The sequence below is a fragment of the Eptesicus fuscus genome, chromosome 3 (genome assembly GCF_027574615.1).
Source record: "Eptesicus fuscus isolate TK198812 chromosome 3, DD_ASM_mEF_20220401, whole genome shotgun sequence".
Lineage (NCBI taxonomy): Eukaryota > Metazoa > Chordata > Mammalia > Chiroptera > Vespertilionidae > Eptesicus > Eptesicus fuscus.
In genome coordinates, this window is record NC_072475.1 from 20,591,384 (window position 1) to 20,611,770 (window position 20,387).

The following is a 20,387-nucleotide window of genomic DNA, read 5'->3' on the forward strand; positions in this document are numbered from 1 at the left end:
GAGGCGGGGCCGGGGCCGAAGGGAAACACGGGCGGTCTGGAGGAGAAGGCGGGGCCGGCGGCAAGGGCGGGGCGGAGGCGGGGCCGGGGCCGAAGGGAAACGCGGGCGGGCTGGAGAAGGCGAGGCGGGCGGCAAGGGCGGGGCGGAGGCGGGGCCGGGGGCGGAGGGAAAAGCAGGCGGGCCGGAGGAGAAGGTGAGGTGGGCGGCAAGGGCGGGGCGGGGCGGAGGCGGGCGACAATGGCGGAGCAAAGGGAAATGCGGGCGGGCCGGAGGAGAAGGTGAGGCGGGTGATAAAGGCGGAGCAGAGGCGGGGCCTGGGGCAAAGGGAAATGCGGGAGGGCCAGAGGAGAAGGCGAGGCGGGCGGCAAGGGAGGAACGGAGGCGGGGTAGAGTGCAACAGGAAATCCCATTGCAGGAATTTTCCTGCAACGGGAAAGCTAGTATATATATAAAAAAAAAGCAATAGAACAAGACTTGGCCACAATTCAGCTGACACAATATTAAAAGATCTTATTTAAATATATTTAGGAATTCCCTTTGCTAACCAGCACTTAATTTACTTAGCCTTCTCATATGGTCAAATGCCAATTTCCCATCAGAATTATCAATGAGTTATTACATTGCTAGTTAGGAATTATGTCATAGTTAATAAATACTTAGCTATATTGTTATTATAAAGAAAATTACTATTGTATCTAAAATGAAATGTGTAAGTTACCATTGGTTACTTTGTGTAAAAATATACATATCTATGCTCAACATCTTTAAGGTAAAAAATTATATGTGTTCAATTTATCACTCCCTCTTTAAAAAGCTGCTGAAACACGTTTTAAATAACTCATAGTAAGATTTTTTTTGGAATTGTGATGTTTCTACTTCTACCCTAAATTTAAACTATATCTACATCCAACTCCAAGAAAAAAACAATGCATCTTTCAAAAATATTTTTAAGTAAACATTCAACTCAGTAGTCTAATAATACCTTTTGTTCCACCTTCAAAAACTGAGCCAGTTCTTCCACAGTTAAGTGATCTTTCTTGTCACTGTAGCTCAAGAGCAACAAATAAAGGTCTCGTCTCAATGACATCATTTTGTAAAAAACACAGAACTCTTCAAATGTCAAAGTTCCCTGATTCTCATCTGTATCAGCTTCCTGAAAGAGGCATATTAAAATCAAGTCAGGGTGAGAATTTGAAACAGGAAATTCAGTGCTGGTAAATATTTACTATAAAAAAGAGAGTGCACATTTTACAAATGGTAAACATTCTTTTCTAGCACACATGGATCAGTTTTAAAATTGGCTATCTATTAGACCACAAGCAACATCACAAATTAAAAAGAATCAAGCTTATTTTAAAAACTAATTTCTCTCAGAACCATAAATTTATAAATCAACAAAGAAAGTTTTTAAAAAAACTGTGTCTCGGAACAACATAATACCCATCTAAATAGAAACTAAAACATACAGAAGTGAACCACATATTAAAATATGCACCATATATTAAGATTTGTGTGATGAAGTTAAAGCAGTAGAGGAAACTTGCAGTTTTCAATTTATTCGAAAGCAAAGTAAATCAAAAATAGAGAAGTTAATAATTCAACTTAAAAATCTAGAAAAAAATTTAAGCTAAAGAAAATATAAATAAATTATAAGCAAAAGCAGAAAGCAATGACATAGAAAACAAATGGATAGAACAAAGGTGAACAATTAAACCAAAAGCTGATCTTTTGAAGAAACGAATGAAAAAGCTATCATATGCCCAAGCTATCATAAACAAAAGAGAGAAGATACACTTAACACATAACAAAAACACCAGTCTTTCATCACTTTCTGAGCTGCTTTTCAATCATGTATAAATTTTACTTATGACAGAAGCTCTGCTGATTCTGCATAGTTAGCTTAGTGCTCTTACAGCCATCAGCATCATTGGTACCTCCCTGCCTTCCTTCCACAGAAATCTGAAAAATCCATCTGCACGGATTTGTAGTTCAAATTATTTGTTTCTAGCAATTATTAAGCAAGAATCTTTCACCATGTATCTTTCTTTTGATTTAATGAATTTGTCATAAAACCATAAAACTGTTGGGAATATATCATGAAAAACCAATTCATTTACATGCTCTTCGTCATTCTACATGTACACAATTGCAACTGAACAAAAACTGACAAGGAATCAATGGCATTTTGAAATACTAGATTTTGTGAAGCACAGGCAGCTGTTATATGATTTTAAACATAGATTTGAAAGTCAAAGTTTTTATGAGCAAAAACTTTGACTAATATTTAATCATACACAGTTTCTTTGTGAGGCTGATTGCCATTACTTCTGTCATTTTAAAGGTAGAGATAGATTGGTCCATAGAATATCAATTTGAGTGTTTGAGGCTCCTGGTCGTAGAGTTTTTGGATCCTAAGAAATTAGGTCTAATGGTCAATGTTTCTTCCATAACTTTGTTTCAAAATATCTAACCCTGGATATAGAGATGAAACACTTTTCAAGACTTCCTTCTATATGCCTAAAAAATTAAGAATAGTAAAACTCTGAAGTTTAAACCATAGCATCAAAGACTTCAAAAGAAGTTATCCATACATTAAACGATTTTTTTTTTGAAAGTCAGTTGAGCCCTAGCTGGTTTGGCTCAGTGGATAGAGCATTGGCCTGTGGACTGAAGAGTCCTGGGTTCGATTCTGGTTGCAGGCCCAATCCCCAGTAGAGGGCATGCAGGAGGCAGCCAATCAATGATTCTCTCTCATCATTGATGTTTCTACCTCTCTCTCCCTCTCCCTTCCTCTCTGAAATCAATAAGAATATATTTTTAAATAAATAAATAAATAAAAATTAAAAATCACTTGAATCTTGCATTGGCATAAAAAGTCAAAGAAAATGCTAGGGAGGCTTTAATGTCTTTATTATCAATTCAGTAAAAAATAAAGAGAGAGAATGTTCCTGAAATAATACTAAGATCCTTGGTTCTCCCACCACGAGTACTTACAGAACCCCGCAAGAAGCAAGGCCCAGTAGCAATGTTCTACATACAGCAGGCCCAACACCTTCTCCACTCACTTCTGACTTGATAAGTTCTTTAAATCAAATGTCATAAAAAGAGAGCTTTAATGTTTTCTTAAAACTTCTCTAAAGGATTTACTGTGAGCCCAGAGACATTTGACATACACATTTCCTGACTCACCCTCTAAACTGCTTGATGCATTAAACATAAAAGGTGTCTGAAGTAGAAAAATACAGAAGTAAAAATAGATCAATATCTAATGTTTCTTCCTTATCGTCCAAAAAGTACCCAGAAAATCATTATTTTTGTAGACATAAACTTTACCCTCCTCTTTAAGCTTGGCCTCTTTGATTCAATCAGCAGCTACCTCTTCAGTACTATGAACACCTCCTACGGAAAGGATCAGATGGGGATGTGGAGTTCACAACAGGACAAAAGTGAGATGTCACAGAGAGAGCCAGGAACATGGCAAATCTTTTTATACAGTTTAAAGAGAATTCACAAAATACGTGACAACCCATTCCAAAGTCCCTCACTCCATCTCTGGGATTTCTTCTACAGCATATCTCATTCCTTCCTCTCAGGTTGTCCTCTGGTGCACTGGGACCAAGTTCTCCACAATGCAGACCATATCCAGCCTAGAGTTTCAAATGACAGGACCACTGTAAGAGGTCACAGATGGAAGCCAGCCTCCACCTTCCATTCATTGTTGCAACTCACCCCTCATGTTGTTTCTGCCCTTACCCCCTCTAAGAGCAAGTGGTTAGAAAACAAAGCACAAAACATCATAAAATATTTACCCCCTATACTTCTTTTTAGAGGTACAAAACACCACCTATGTAGTCAATGAGAAAATCATTGCAAATCATGGATTATGCATGTAATTTGCCTCCAAAGAAGAGCCTTTCCTAAATTCATATCCCAGTAATTACTAATAATCTAACACTGTCTTCACACTAACTCAAACTTAGCAGAGCTGACTTCTACACCTTATATGGAGGACTAAGTTTGGGCCCAAGGATTTTTTTCTCAAGCAATTACCAACAGTGAAAGAACATCTCATCTAATACCAACAGGCAGTTGAAGGAACTTCGGGAGAGCTCCCTAAACAGTAGCAGTGATACAGCACTTCTAAGTCCTATGGATTCTGAATTTTAAACTCATCTGAAATAAAACAGAGGGCTCTCGGGGATTTCAACAAGTGCAATTTTTTTTTTCATGTCTTTATTCTGATCCTCACAACAGTCTGTGAGGTGGACAGATGAGATATTGCCCTCCTCTCTAGGAGACTTGATCACATTTACTCCATTATTTGTCAGGTAAGATGCTTATGATCACTCTCTGAAAACAGCAACAAGGCAGTTTAGGAAGTGAAATTATGAATGAAAGTGTGTTTTTTCCTTGATGGAACAAAATGTCTCTCTTCATCAAAGAAAAACAAAGCAATACACAGCAGGTAATATTAGCTTCCAAAAAAATAGCACTTTAAAATATCTGAATATACCAATAACCACTCATGTGGGTTTTACCTAAGGCCAACTTGATTGTAAAAAAACGTACCTGAAACATTTGTCTGACTTTTCTTCGGGGTAGGTTGACATTTAGTTTATGCATCAATTGGTGTATCTCTTCAATATTCAATAAGCCGTCACCATTCTTATCAGCTTCCTCAAAGGTCTGCTTCACCCACATGCAGAAACGTCAAGAAAAACACTTGTGTTTCACAAAATAAAAGCTGCTAACAGAACACTCAGAAGAAATTCTTTTGAGGAGGCTCTTAGTGAGCTACTAAGAGTGACAACAGAAGAAATGGGGGAAGGAGAACACAAACAGGTGATTCCCTTCTCTGAAACGAGTCAAGCCATGCTATTGTGAGAGCTTCTTCAACTCCAACATTGATATCCAAAATGTTATGTATCTATCTCTATGATGTGATGAAACCCCAACTATTCCAAGCTTAGGCCTTCTCCGTCTATGACCTTGCATTTAGTATCTTTTTTACCTTCACAATACTCCATGGTACCCAATCTTTTCAATTCCCTTTTCTGAGTTCCACTCCTACATTTAGAAATTTAGACCATCTAGTTCAATCTCCTTATTCACATGAGGATATAAACTAAAGGAGAAGGAGAGATTTAGTAAGGATTAGTAAGGGGACCAGGTACATAGGGTAGGTGCTATCATTAACATCATCACCTTTTACAGATAACAACTCTGAGGCAAAAGAGTTTAAGTAACTCACCCCTGTGGAGTTGGGGCTGGAACCCAGCACCAGTCTGAGTCTTCAACCACAACACCATATTGCTTCTAATAGATATGAGTCCTGCATCTGCCTCCAATTCAACATGCTCATACTGCAGAAATAGCTTGAATTACACTTTACACTGGATGAATTTTTTTTTTCCTACAGCCAATTAAGATTCATTATTCTCATTATTCATTCACAGTTGAAGTTTTCAGGCCTAATTGAAGTGTAATAATCATGAACATTCCAAATCTGTTCCCTCAATTAACGTAATTAAATGTGAGTCCAATTAAGGATGTCATACTATCATTAAGACATTATCTAAAACCCTATCAAATTATGACAAAACCATATGAGAATGGTTCCCTAACTCAAATAATGTTCCCTATTTTTGACATCAGCTTCCTTTTTATCATTCATTAATTTCCTCTTTCCTTTTCTCTCCTCATTCAAACAAATATCAACTGCTTCTGATTTTTTTTAACTGTTTTGTGCAGTTCTTGGGTACATGTGCTTTTCAGGTAGCATATTTTCAGAATATGAAATCACTCAGTTATCAACTGGTTAATCCAAATATGGAAACTTTCTACTGCCAGTAAACATGGACAAACAAATCAGGTTGAAGAACTATTGCCTAAGCTTGTATAAATTCTATTTAGAATATTATAACTTTAAGATGTTAAAAGTAATCCCCATGGTAACCACACAAAAAATAGCCATAGAATATATGCAAAAGAAAATGAGAAATAACTTAAATATTACACTGCAAAAAAAAAAAATCAACTAAACACAAAAGAAGACAGGAATGCAGAAAATGAGGGACAAAAAAGCCATAAGGCATACAGATAAGAAATAGCACAATTACAGAACTCCCTTCTTATCAGTAATTACTTCAAATATAAATGGACTAAACTTTTTGGTAAAAAGTCAGAGACTGGCATTGGTAAAAACACATAGCCCAACTATATGTTGTCTTAAGAGATGCACTTGAGATCCAGGGGCACAAACAGGTTGAAAATGAAAATATGGGGAAAAAGACTTTCTATGTAAATTAGGGGTGACTATACTAATGAAAAAAGGTTATAAGAGACAAAGAATGACATTACATATTTATAAAAGGTTTGATACAGCAAGAAGATATCAATATTATAAGCATTTATGCATCTAATGAGAGACCATCAAAATATATAAAGCAATAACTGAAAAAAATGAAAAAGGGAATAGTTCTATAATAATAGTTGGAGGCCTCAATACCCTACTCATAAGAATGAAACAACCAGATAGAAGATAAGTAAAGAAATAGAGGACTCAGCACAATAAACCACCTAGATCTCACAGACACACATACAACAATCTATACAACAATAACATACAAATTCTACTCAAGTGCACATAGGACACTTTCAAGAATAGACCATATTTTAGGCAACAAATTAAGTCTTTAGATTTAAAAAGATAGCTATACAAAGTGACTTTTATTATCACAATGGGATAAAGTTAGAAGTCAGTTACAAAAGAAAATCTGGAAAATTCACAAAACTGTGGAATTTAAACAATACATTCTTAAACAATCAATAGATTGAAGAATAAATCACAAGAGAAATTAGGAAATACTTTCAAATGAATGAAAATGAAAGCACAACATATAAAACCTTATGGGATGCAGTGAAAGCATTGTTAAGGGGGAGATATAAAGCTATAAATTCTTACATTAAAAAAAAACAAGAACTCAAGTCAACAACCTAACTTTACAACCTAAAAAAACTATGGGGAGAGAAAAAACTTAACCCAAAACTAACAAAAGGAAGGAAATAAGAAAAGTTAGTACAAAGATAAGTGAAATAGAGAATAGAAAAACAATAGAAAAAAAAATCAATGAAACCAAAAGTTAGTTATTCAAAAAGATCAACAAAATTGACAAACCTTAAGCTAAATGGACTAAGAAAAAAAAACAGAGAAGACTCAAATTACAAATATCAGAAATGAAAATGAGATCATTACTACTGATTCTACAGAAATAAAAAGATAATGAGAGTAGTATGTACAACCATACACCAACAAATAGGATAACAGATGAAATGGACAAATTTCTAAAAACACAAAACCTACCAAATCTAATCAGAAAGGAATAAAAATCTGAATATATCTATAATTAATATAGAGATTGAATCAGTAATAAAAAAAATCTCTCAACAAAGTAAAGCCCTGGTCTTGATGGCTTCACTAGTGAATTCTACCAAACATCTAAAAAACTAATACCAACCCTTCTTAAATTTTTCCAAAAAAATTAAAGAAGAGGGAGCATTTCCTCACTCATTCTGTGAGGCCAGTATTACTCTGATATCAAAGCCAGACAAGGACACAAGAAAACTACAGACCAATTTCTCTTATGATCATTGATTTTTTTAAAAATACTCAGCAGCCCTAGCCGATTTGGCTCAGTGGATAGAGTGTCAGCCCGTGGACTAAAGGATCCCCGGTTCGATTCCTGTCAAGGGTACATACCTCAGTTGCAGGCTCAATCCCTGGCCCCAGTCAGGGTGTGTGTGGGAGGCAATCAATCAATGTGTCTCTCTCACATCGATGTTTATCTCTCTCTCTCTCTCTCTCTCTCTCATTCTCTCTCTCTCTTAAAAATATTATTTAAAAAAACTTTAAAAAGAAGAATAAAACTGGAGAACTAAAAGTTCCTGATTTCAAAACTTACTACAAAGCTACAGCAATCAAAACAGTATGATACTGGCATAAAGACAAATATATAGACTATTGGAATAAAATACACAGCCCAGAAAGAAACTCTCACATATATGATTGAATGATCATTGACAAGGGTGGCAAGACAATTTGATTAGAAAATAACAGTCTTTTCAACAAATGGTACCAAAAAGAAATTGGACATCAATATTCAAAAGAATGAAGCTGGTCCCTTTATCTAACACCATTTACAAAAATTAACTCAAAATGAATTAAGGACCTAAATGTAAGAGCTAAAACAATAAAACTCTTGAAAAACATAGAACAAAAGCTTCATAACAATGGATGTGATGATGATTTCTTATATAAGATAGCAAAGGCACAGGTAACAAATGGAACTTCATGAAAATTTTAAAATGTTATGCATGAAATGACACTGTCAACAGAGTAAAAAGACAACTCACAGAGTGAAAGCAAATATTTTAGAATTATATATCTGATAAGGGATTCATATCCAGACTATGTAGAGAACTCCTAAAAGTTAATGACCAAACAAAAAATGCCAACCTGCTTCAAAACTGGGCACAGGACTTAAGTAGCCATTTCTCCAAAGAAGTTATATGAATGGCCAACAAGCACATGAAAAGATGCTCAACATCACCAACATTAGGAAAATGCAATCAAAAGCCCTGGCTGGTTTGGCTTAGTGACTAAAGCGTCAGCCTGTGGACTAAAGGGTCCCGGGTTCAATTCCGATCAAGGGGACATGCCTGGTTGTGGGGCTCAATCCCCAGAAGGGGGTGTGCATGAGGCAGCCAATCAATGATTCTCTCTCATCGTTGATGTTCTCTCTCTCTCTCCCTCTCCCTTCCTCTCTGAAATCAATAAAAATATATATTTTTAAAAACTACCACCTCACACTCATTAAAATGACTACTATCAAAAGAACAGAAAACAAGTGTGGTGAGGATATGGAGAAATTGGAACCCTTGTGCACTGTTGGTGGGAATGTAAAATGATACAGCTGTTGTGGAAAACAATATGGCAGGTCCTCAAAAACTTAAAAATATAATTAACAAAGGGAAGCCAACACACTGAAGATGGCAGAACCTAGGTCTCTGTGACATCTCTGGGCCACTGATTAACCAACCCTGGAACTGCCCCATTTCAGATCTGTTGTTCATGAAAAAGAAATACTCCTTATTGTTTAATAAACATTGCCTTAAACAATATTAGTATGGTTGCGTGGCTTGCACCAAAAAGCATTATTACTGGGTCAGTATTTTTGTTTGTTTTTACCAAAGGTTAGGAAGTTAAGAAGCAAACTAACAGAATAGAGCACCAAAAGCTGTTCCTATGTTTGTGTGTTTTGTTCTCTTATGAATCCCAGTTGCATTTATCTTCACGCTGAGAATACTGATGAAAGCATCATGGCTCATCAGCTCAGGAGTTCACACTGTCAAAACCCTTTCCTGGGCTGAGTATTTCCACTCTGCTCCAACAATACCCCAGGTGAGGGATTACAGCTAGAGTAATGTAAATTTATCACCACTCTTGGCAAAAAATTAAGGCCCACATTCCAATGACAGCAAGGAAGTGGTACTACTCCCTACACCTGGACAGGAGGCATCTGTACTCTAAGGCCATTCAAAATGTGCAGAAGAGACAAAAGAGCAGTCTCAGACCCACACTTCACAGCTAAGAAAACCGAGGCCAGAACCACCAGCTCGATCCCAGCAGGAGAGGTGCCTTTCAGACCAAGTGCCTCAATCATTTAACTTGTCAGCACTGCAGAACCACAAGAATGGGTTTAACCAATAATGAAACTCAGCCTCCAGTCTCTCAAGCAATTTACATAGGATAAATGTTATTAAGTAAAAAGAAAGTTCCCCTGGAGTGTCAATCAGTTCCGTTTCCAAACTGTATGTTAGAAAAGGGAGAGGGAAAGTATAAAGGAGCTAAGTCCTGGGTACATAATTGGAACTCAAAAAATTATTTGTTAAACTAAACTGGCTCTAACAAAGCAGGGTTTTTCTTTAATACAAATAAATGCTTTCCTGGTTGCCTCATCTCTCTGGGGAAACTTCATTTTGGATATTTCTTGGAGCTAAATTCAGTCTCTTCCACAGAAGTCTGCTTCTGACTTTATATACGATTGTTTTTATGTGTTTCACACATTCGTTTACTTTCTGTGAGAGTGAGGAGGGAATAGTGAGGGCTAGGGGTAAAGAAAGAAAAAAATTGGGGGGACAATAAGCATAGACTGATCATCACTTACACACACACACACACACACGATTCCACACAGAACTCAAAAACAACGCTTTAGGAAGGATATTGGTCATGAGTCCTTTGCCTTTTGGCAAGGGAATCTTCATCACTGATGCCGGCCATCAGGTACTTGAGGCCTGTGATCCAGGTGCGGGCCTCCTCGGGGTTGGAGGTGATGAGGTCCAGGGACTCCATGTGGTTACCATGGTAGATGGTAAAGCAGCAGCTGGGGTCAAAGTTCCCCTCAGCTTGCCTGTGGAATATTTCAGACTGCCGACCCTCGGTGACTTTGTAAATGGAGTCAATAAGTACTGTGAGGCAAGTGAAATACATGACAGGTGAAGATATGGATACGGACTGAGAAAAAGGAAAAGCAAAATCATTTTAAATTTTTAAAAATAAGCATGAACAAATTCATTGCCTGTGAGCTGTGGTTTTTAAGTATAAATGTGGAATACAAGCCCTGTCACTTACTGCTAGGAACCTTCTCTACATGAGACTTGACCTTCCTGGGCAGACTGGGCAATGCCCTCCCAGGCATTGAGTCGGGATGGGCTGAAATTTATAATAAAATGATAGATATGCCCAGCAGGGCAAGAAGACTGGTAGAAAAGGGAGCTAATAAATATGTCAAATTTATAGTTCACCTATTTATGCAGGGAAAACATACAAAGACCTAGAGCCAACTTTGGTGTTTTAAATAATGCATGAGAAGATAGAAAATTGAAAGGAAAAAAAAAATTTAATGGTAACCAAATAGCATAGTTAAAAGTGATTGGCATTTAGAGTAAGGATTCCATTAGGAGAAGGTAGAGCAGGGGTTAGAGAGGTCGAAAGGAACAAGGTTGCATCCCAGGGAAAGAGGCATAAAGATACAGAAGCATAGGGCCCACTCCAGGGACACAGAGCAGGCCATTCATGCTGGACTGCAAAGCTCAAGAGGGGAATCCAGGAGTAAAAGCTGGAGGGGTAGTTAGAGGGTAGATTGTGCAGAGCCTAGAACAGTAGATGAGAGATTAGCACTATTTATGCAGTGGGGCAGCACGGAACATTTGTATCAGAGAAGCACTACAGGGAATATTATGTACTTTAAACTGAAACAATATGTCTTGTTTGCCTCTTTATTGATAAGCATAAATCAGAAGAGCTGCATATCCTGTTCATTGCCCACATACACCATCCTTTTCTCCTCCCCTGCCTTAATAGCAGATTTTCTTCTGGTATCAACTCATGGTCCCTTCATGATTCAGGAAAATGAGCATGTGCCCAGCCCCAGGGCAAATTCTAGTGGGGCTCAGGTATTGGGGTGTCCCCATTCATATTTCTTACGATTGATTTAGGTGTGGGAATGCGTCCCAGCTCTAACCAAGGAGACCTGGGGCAATGTGCCAAGAGTGAAAGGTCTAGAAAGAGGTTCTTCTCTTCTAAAAAGGAAGTAAATGAAGAGAAGGTCCCTTGCTGCCTCTTCACTGTTATGTCAGGTTGTGAGGGACAGAGCCAAGAGCACTCAGCAAAACAGAACTAGAGACTCAGTACCCCATGCCTGGGGCCTGCCAATCTCTGGGTTTCTTGCCAAATGGGATAACAAATTTGTGTGTCGTGTAAGCCTAACTTGGTCCGGGTTTTCTGCTACTTGAAGGGGAAAGCATCAGAACTGATCAAAGCAGAAAAAAACTAGCAAAATGGAAATTGGTTAGGAGACTTCGCAATAGGCCACCGGAAAGGTGATGAGACCCTGGACAAGGTTCCTGTGACAACAGGATGGAAGGAGCAGATGAGAGAGGCCTTACAGGAGACCACCGGACTTGGTGCTGAGTAGAAGGTGTGAGAGACAGGCCTTAACGAGGAGACAGATCAAAGCTATTTTACTTGATTTCATTAAAACAATTTCCTTAACTTATTAATCAGTCAACTAATCAAAACACTTTAACAGGTCTATATTCATAACATCCATTGGATTTATGATACCCATAAACTTTCATAGGAAAATGAAAGACCTCAGGCTATAAAATCTCATATGTCAAGTAAAATATATATGTGTGTGTGTGTGTGTGTGTGTGTGTGTGTGTGTGTGTAAGTGTGTAATGTCTCCAACACAGGGGAAATATTAACATTTACAGCATTCATGAACAAGAAAACTTTTATGGATTTAAATTCCCCAAATAATTTAAAAAGCAAAAATGGTTATAACTTATTCTGCCTCTCCACATCCTTTAACAGCTGACCCCAAAACTTGCAAAAATATGGATGTTCCAGAGGTCTGAAGCTTCCACAGAACCCACCCAATATAACCCATGTGTTACTGTGTCAGGCCACACACAAAATTCAGAGATGGATCTTACTCTTTGCCTTCTCACTCTTCCTGGAGGGTCTCCATCGGAGGCGGGTCCGGTGCTCATCCAGGTAAAAGAGCCGGACGAGCCCTTTGGTCCCACGCTTTAGTTTGATCATCTGTGTCCCGGACTGCATTACACTCATGCATCTTTCAACTGCAAGAGATCAGAGCACATTCAGCTCTCAGACAATGCACATGGGTACTGATGTTCAGAAACTTCACTGTCAAATAAAACCTCTGATTCACCCCTGAAGACACCCAGGACCAGAAGGCAAATTTGCTACAGATACTCTGGAAAGAGTTGTTAAGCAATTGATTCATCAGGCTTAAGCCAGGAAAAAAACCATACTTACTGAAATAAAATTGTACTTCCAGGTACACAATGCATTACTGCTGCACAAAGTCATCTTTTGTTCAAGGGTGCAACACATTGTTTTTTTGGTGTGAGTCCGATGACCATTTGATACTTGGATCTATATTCATAAAGCAAGGTCTCAGATTTCATGTTAGATCTTCTAAGTTCTTACATAGCCAGTTGTAAAAGCATCTTATGTTAATGCTTTCAAAGGCAATCAACAGAAACATAATTGGCAAAAATGTTTCAACAACTGCTGAATTATATGATGGCTACATATGTGTTCATCTATACTGAGTGGCCAGATTATGATCTCTGAACGCATAATAATCTGGCCACTCAGTGTGTGTGTGTGTGTGTGTGTGTGTGTGTGTGTGTGTGTGTATTAGAGGCCCGGTGCATGAATTCGTGCATGGGTGAGGTCTGGCCAGCCTGGCCAGGGGAGGGGACATGGGCAGTTGGCTGGCCTGCCTGCTAGTCAAACTCCTGGTCGAGGGGACAATTTGCATATTAGCCTTTTATTATATAGGATATACACTGAGTGGCCAGATTATTATGCATTCAGTGATCATAATAATCTGGCCACTCAGTGTATATCTATATATATAAAAGCCTAAGCAACCATTACGACCGTTTGACTGAATGACTGGTTGACCGGTCGCTATGACGACACACTGACCACCAGGGGGCAGACGCTCAATGCAGGAACTGCCCCCTGATGGTCAGTGCATTCCCACAGCCAACCTCCCACAGCTGGCCAACCTCCCACAGTCCCTCCCCCCAGCTGGCCCCGATCAGTCCCCATCACCAGCCAGGCCAAGGGACTCCACCTGTGCATGAATTTGTGCACTGGGCTTCTAGTATATATATAAAAGCCTAAATGACCGGCCGACTGGCTGGTAGCTATGATGCACAATGACCACCAGGGGGCAGATGCTCAACGCAGGAGCTGCTGATCTGCAGTGACTTGGCAGCTGCGGTTCTCGGGTGATGCACCTAGAACCAGAGAGGAGGGAGCCCAATTCTGGGGTGCAACACCCGAGAACTGCCCTCTCTCAATTCAGGACCCCTAGGGGGATGTTGAAGAGCTGGTTTCAGCCCAAGCCCCGCAGGCCAGGCTAAGGAACCCCACCTGCTGGAGGGACCCCACTCACTCCGCAGACAACCTCAAGCTGCGCCGTCCAGGTGTGGCCAGTCGGGGAGGGACTGAAGGAGGTTGGCTCCAGGGCATGTCCCGCCTGTCTCACCCAGTCCTGCCCCACTGGCCACCTTCTAATTAATTTCCTTTCAATGTGCATGAATCCGTGCACCAGGGCACTAGTATTATTATATTTACTAGAGGCCCGGTGCACAAATTCGTGCACAGTGGGGGTCCGGCTGGTCTCACCCCCGATCAGGGTGGGGGGGGGGGCCAATCGGGATCAGGGCCAGCCAGGGGGAGGGGCCACAGGAGGTTGGCCGGCCAGCCCCACCGCCCCCCTGCAGTGCGCGTCATAGTAACCCATCGTTCCAGTCACTTAGGGTTTTATATATATAGAGAGAGATGATGTTTGAAAATAACTAAATATCATTTTAAATATAATTAAAAAATCAAGTTTTCACAATTCAACATAATTTTTTTTTTTACTTCCCAGCATCATAATCCTCTTCCTTTCCTGCCAAAAACTTTCTGGTTATTCTTTGAGTCATTAATTTTTCCCTCCATTTTCAGTCATGTGGACTGTTTAAAATTGATCTACCCTTCAGCTCCAGGGTATCTCATCACTGTGGTTACAGTAATTGGTTCAGAAATGGGCATGTGATTGAATCTAAGACAACTGGGACTTCTGGAAAAAATGGATCTTAACCCCTCTATAGCTAAATTTTGCAGCCCAGGGCTTCCAGCTTCCATCTGGGATCCATGAAAAGCAAGTCTGCTTGAAACAGAACCCAAAGCTGAGCTGATAAATAGGGAGAAAAATGTCCTGGTCCTGCTATTTGAGCCCTGTATCGAGCCCCTCATGAAACTGGAGACATATTCCTGAACTATTTAGTTTCTGCTCAAATAGCTTCAATTTGAGTTTTCTGGCACTTGCAACACAGAGAGTTTTAACCAATACACTCAATAATACTTCTATCTCAGCTTGAGCAGGCTAATTAACCTGTCAAGTTCTGATTCTACCTTTAGGATTTTATGAGGCTAAACTGAAAGTTGCTAACTTCCAGAGATACAATCTAGTGACAGCTCCTCTAAAGAAAACCCTTGTTGAACTAAAAGGAAGGCTTATCCTAAAAGAAGGGGCCTGGTGTATAATAGAGGGAAATAAGGATCTAGACATAAAAGATGTGTTGATGAATTAAACTGCAAGGATTTTCCAAATAGAGAATAACTTGGTGATTGAATTCTGGTAATATCCAAATAGCCTCTTGTACAAGTGAAAGCTGTCATTTAATTCTCTCTGCTTTGAGATGAACCTTGTTGGAAGAGACCATTGGTGTTGCCTGTTTCCCCATCACAGGTAAATGGAAATACTCTTTTCCCATTTCATGTGCCTTTGGTGGCCTGTCAATCACCAACTAAGACATGGGCACCTGACTTAAGCTTCCAGCAAATCTGTCTCCCTCCACAGCAGCAGAGCACTAAATAAAAACAGCACTGAGCCGTTGCAATGGCCAAGACTTAAGAGACGCTCCTGGTTGGCCACTCCAAGATGCCACAGTTGTCAGAGTTATTCTTCCTGAGGGTGACAAATTATTCCATTTTCCCCTTGATTCTGCAACTTATGCAATATTCCTCCAAATGTTCTTTTATCATATCAGCCAGAAACAGCTTTTACTTCATCAACAAATACACAGACACATATATAACCCTTAGAGCACTGGAAGCATCTGGCTGAGTACCCACAAACAGTACGATGTTAGAAACAGATCAAGGAAACACAGTAAATAAACTTTAACAACGTTAGACTTCAACTTTGCTGGCTGAGTATCTTATCTTTACTAAGAAAGATCATTTGACCCCAAAGCTTAACATTGCATGTGCAAGGTGCTCTTTACAGGTGCCTATAACCAACATTCACTATGTCCTCCACGAAGAGCCTTTTTCCACCCCAAAAATTAAGGGAGAACAACATAAAGTTAAGTACGATTTTAAGAACTGATATTACAAGGGAAGGGAAGTGTAGCTTGCTCTTACTCACGTTACCTGACATATCAAATACCCAAGTAATAAACACAATGCTTCTTAAAATGTTTACTTTGAAGCACAGAACAAAATTTGAGATTTAGCTTCACACTAGTAAATTTACCACCACTGAGCACCATTCATTTAAGTAATGAGGGCCACGAATTTCAATTCTTGACAGTCACATTGACCATCTCATACCAGTAATTAAAGGGAGAACAGAAGAGAGTATGTCATCGTATCAAGATAAAATCAAAACTAACCAAGCCAAAACACCCAAAAAACTCTATTAGAACTTCAATAAACAAAGCAACTCCTAGTTCTAGGCACAGGGCTATGTAATTAGGGAAAGCAAAAAGCAAAAAGACTTCTCTTTACCTTAAAGAGGTTGAATTTGAAGAGAATGAAGCATCTAAAGAGATTATTATGGTAGTTCAGAGCTGTGGTTAAGAATACCAAATTTGGATCTAGACAGCCTGGGGTAGAACTCCAGGTCTACAACTTAGTAGCTTGTATGACATTGGGCAATATAGTATTTAATCCCTCTGTGTCTCCATTAGCTTATCTATTAAATGGGGGATAATATTACCTACCTCTTGAATTGCTGTTAATTGAATGAGTTTATTCCAGTGGAGTACTGAAAATGGTACCTGGCATATCATAACCACTGTAAATGGTAGTTATTATTATGGTTTTATTATTGAAATATTTTAAAAATAAATGCCAAGTCAGAAGTAAAGACATAAATACTTTGGGGTCTATAGAAAAAGAAGTCTACAGTGAGCTGGAATGGGGAGAAGCATGGTAATAAAACAGAATCAGTGAAGACTTTGGGGCAGGAAAGAGGAGAAGTGTGATCAGAGGGTAGGGAAAGACTGGCCTCCATCTCTGGAAGAGTGACTCAAAGGGCATTGACAGAATCCATGGGCCGGATAAGACTGGGCTGTAGAGGGTTAGAGGTGCTGGTATAACATTGGCAATAAGAGATTCACTAGATATTTCTGAGCGAAGGAGTGACAGAATAAAAGACATAATTTAGGAATGTATGTCTCTGGGGAGAGAGAATAAAATAAATTGTTTAAGCCAGAGTAAAGAAGTTGAAATAACTGAACCATCACAGATCTATAAAGCAAGGACTATAAATCGATAGACTGTCTCATACCTGACAGTGCCCTCTGCTTTGCTCACACTGCCTTTCATTCCCCTTCCTTTTCACAGTCCCATTTCTTTTCCCTGAAATGGAATTGCTATGGCTACAATATCTTGACAATTTAACAGGAAAAGCATAGTGATATAAAAGGATAATCAGCTACTTGAGCTAATAAATACCACCTGCCACTAAGCAAATACCATTCAGAGCAGGGGTCCTCAAACTTTTTAAACAGGGGGCCAGTTCACTGTCCCTCAGACCGTTGGAGGGCCGGATTATAGTTTTAAAAAAAAAAACAACTATGAACAAATTCCTATGCACACTGCACACATCTTATTTTGAAGTAAAAAAACAAAACGGCAAAAACACCCACATGTGGCCCGCGGGCCGTAGTTTGAGGACGCCTGATCCAGAGAAACAAAAACATTTTAGAAAATGGGATCCAATCCCTTAGAGAGGGAGTATGTTTACACAATATATTAAATATTCACTAGCTTCACATTTATCCCACCAACTCAGCTGTGGGTTAAGACTCCAGCACCATCTAGTAGAGTGGGCAAGCATACATGATCCAAATGTCCTTGCACAGCTGACTTTGAAACAATACGCTGCCTAAATTGTTTATGGAGCTGCTTCCCACTTTCTCCGTGATCCTTCCCTGTCACAATGAAAAGCCATTTGGTTAGAGTGAAATGGAAAAATCAAGTCCAATGCAGTCCTGAGAGTCATTCTAACCCACTTCTCCCTTCCTCAAACAGGCCATTGAGTTGTCCAGTTAACCAGAGAAAGAAAACCCTCAAATCATTCCTTGTAATTCATCGCAGGAGGTAATGATCACAAAATATTCTTCCAGAGTCCTCTAAGTCACTTGTGTCAGCATAAGCCAATTTCTTCATGCTCTGCCCTCAGTGGAGGAATTAACAGTAAAAGTCATTCTCCAACCATTCTGGGTCGGTCAATTCCATTAAATGGGATGAGAAACAAGGGAACAAAGAAGGAGTTCCAGAAGCAGGTCAACAAGGACAGAGTCCCAGTGGCTTAGAATGGTATACCCTCATCACACACATTCCCAGTGCTGGAAAGTCTGCAAATGTGGGCTATAAATTCAGGCAGCTACCAACACGTGCATAATCCCTTTGAGCCTACGTCATTCTCCCTATGATAGCCTTAATATTTTTAGAAAAAAAAACAAGTTATGTGAATACAATGCAGCAACTTTCAAGAATATTAAGGGAGAAATGCCCATCAACCCATCACATAATACACATATTGTTTTGGTCTATTATGGTCCAGATCTTAATGTGTACATAATTTGACACACTGGTTGCAATCATGATACTTAAGCCATTTGGCCCTCTGCTTTATTTTATTTGTATTATCAACATTTTCCATGTTTCTACACAGTTTTAATAATTATCATTTTAATAGCTGCCTTATAGTATAGCATAAATATTTAAAGAGCAGAAGAGATGACAGAGAACTATATTCTAACTTTATTACATAATTAGAGTTTAAAGCCTAACAGAGTCTCATCTGTAAAATGAAAGGGCTAACAAAATTGCCTACAAAGTCCTTTAGAATTCAACTCTCTATCAGGATTAAATCCATCATTTTGCTACAATCAGTTTAAATAAGTACATTTCCTTAGGGGCTATCAGTTCAATAAATCCTTCAAGCAGAAAATATTGTAAATATATATACTTGTGATATGAAGTATCCTAATACAACATATGTATCCTTTGGGGAGAGATTCCCAACATTTCCACTACGTATATATGATATTAAGAGGTTCAATTCTTTCAGCCATGTTTGAAGCAGAGGTAGTCACAGTCTGTTAGGAATGCCAAACATGCCATCCAATGCTGATTTTTATAACAGCTTTAAGGTATAAGTTATATACATTAACATTCACCTGTCTTAAATGTACAGTTCAATAGCTTTAGTGTATTGACAGTTGTGTGATGATCTAATTTTAGGACAGTTCCATCACCCTAGCTCTATTCTTTAAAAAGCCAAGATGCAAAGTCATCTCCAATAGTAATAAGCACAGCTGGTACCCTGCTCCTCTGCTGTAAACGTCACCTGGAGACTGCATCGCAATATAGGGTTACAGCCATGTCTGCGTTAGGCCATACAAGAATATCACTTGCAAAAAAAAAAAAAAAAATATATATATATATATATATATATATATATATATATATATAAATATCACTTGCACTTTTTTGTGAACATGCCTATCACCAGACTGTGCATTCGCAGGCAAAACAAAAGTCCACATCGTCTGCAAGAGAGTCTTTTCAGCAAAAAGGTTCATGAAAAAATGTGAATTGATTTCTTGCCAGCCTCCACCGATCAGAGTAAATCTGAGTGATTGAAAGGGATTAGCTTCTGAAAACAATTTCATTTCCAGTGGAAAAAGTGTCAAATGATACAGGTAATGTTTCTCTCAGAGGAAGAAAAGGGAGAGTTCCTAAAATCACCAGAGAAGTAAAGGGTATGTGTAATTCTCAGCACAGACCAAAATCAGATTCGGGGCCTGGTACACAGTGAGTGTAAGACACCTTGCTGAGGGCAGTGCAGCTGGAGAGGTCAGCCCACAGGCTCAGGGCCAGAGAGCCGGGAGCAAAAGACAGTTCTGGTTATTCCCTCAACCTAAAATTACATTTTCCTCGGAGTTCTGAGTCCATGAAACAACTGACCTGCCTTCCGTAAATATTTTATCTTTCAGGAAGACAAAATTCCTGTTCATCCAAAAGCCTTTAAAGAATAACTTTAAAGGAAAAATAAACTGATTCGCATCTGGACATTTTACTATGGACATGAATGTTTTGGATGATATTTATATAAAATACTAGAGGCCCGGTGCACAAAATTCGTGCACAGGGGGGCTATCCCTCAGCCTGGCCTGCACCCTCTCCAATCTGGGACCCCTCGGGGGATATCTGACTGCCGGTTTAGGCCTGATCCCACAGAGATTGCCCCCAACCGCTCTCTCCTGCCATCCTGATTGCCCCTAATTGCCCTCCCCTGCTGGCCTGATCACCCTCAACCGCCCTCCCCTGCTGGCCTGATCTTGCCCCAACTGCCCTCCCCTGCCGGCCTGATCGCCCCTAACTGCCTCTGCCTCAACCCCCACCACCATGGCTTTGTCCGGAAGGAAGT

At 39.4% G+C, this 20,387-nt stretch overlaps 1 protein-coding gene across 3 annotated transcripts in view; it reads right to left on the reverse strand.

The window, feature by feature from the left end:
* PLCH1 (phospholipase C eta 1) overlaps positions 1-20,387 on the reverse strand; it is a 156,200-nt gene that overhangs the window by 62,586 nt on the left and 73,227 nt on the right. For all 3 annotated transcript variants that reach the window (XM_028146487.2, XM_008142214.3, XM_054710964.1), the window contains exons 2-5: positions 12,562-12,708; positions 10,287-10,530; positions 4,570-4,699; positions 983-1,153 (exon numbers count right to left, since the gene is read on the reverse strand). In XM_028146487.2, coding sequence (XP_028002288.2) covers positions 983-1,153; positions 4,570-4,699; positions 10,287-10,530; positions 12,562-12,708 — 692 coding nt within the window. The remainder of the gene's footprint in view (positions 1-982; positions 1,154-4,569; positions 4,700-10,286; positions 10,531-12,561; positions 12,709-20,387) is intronic.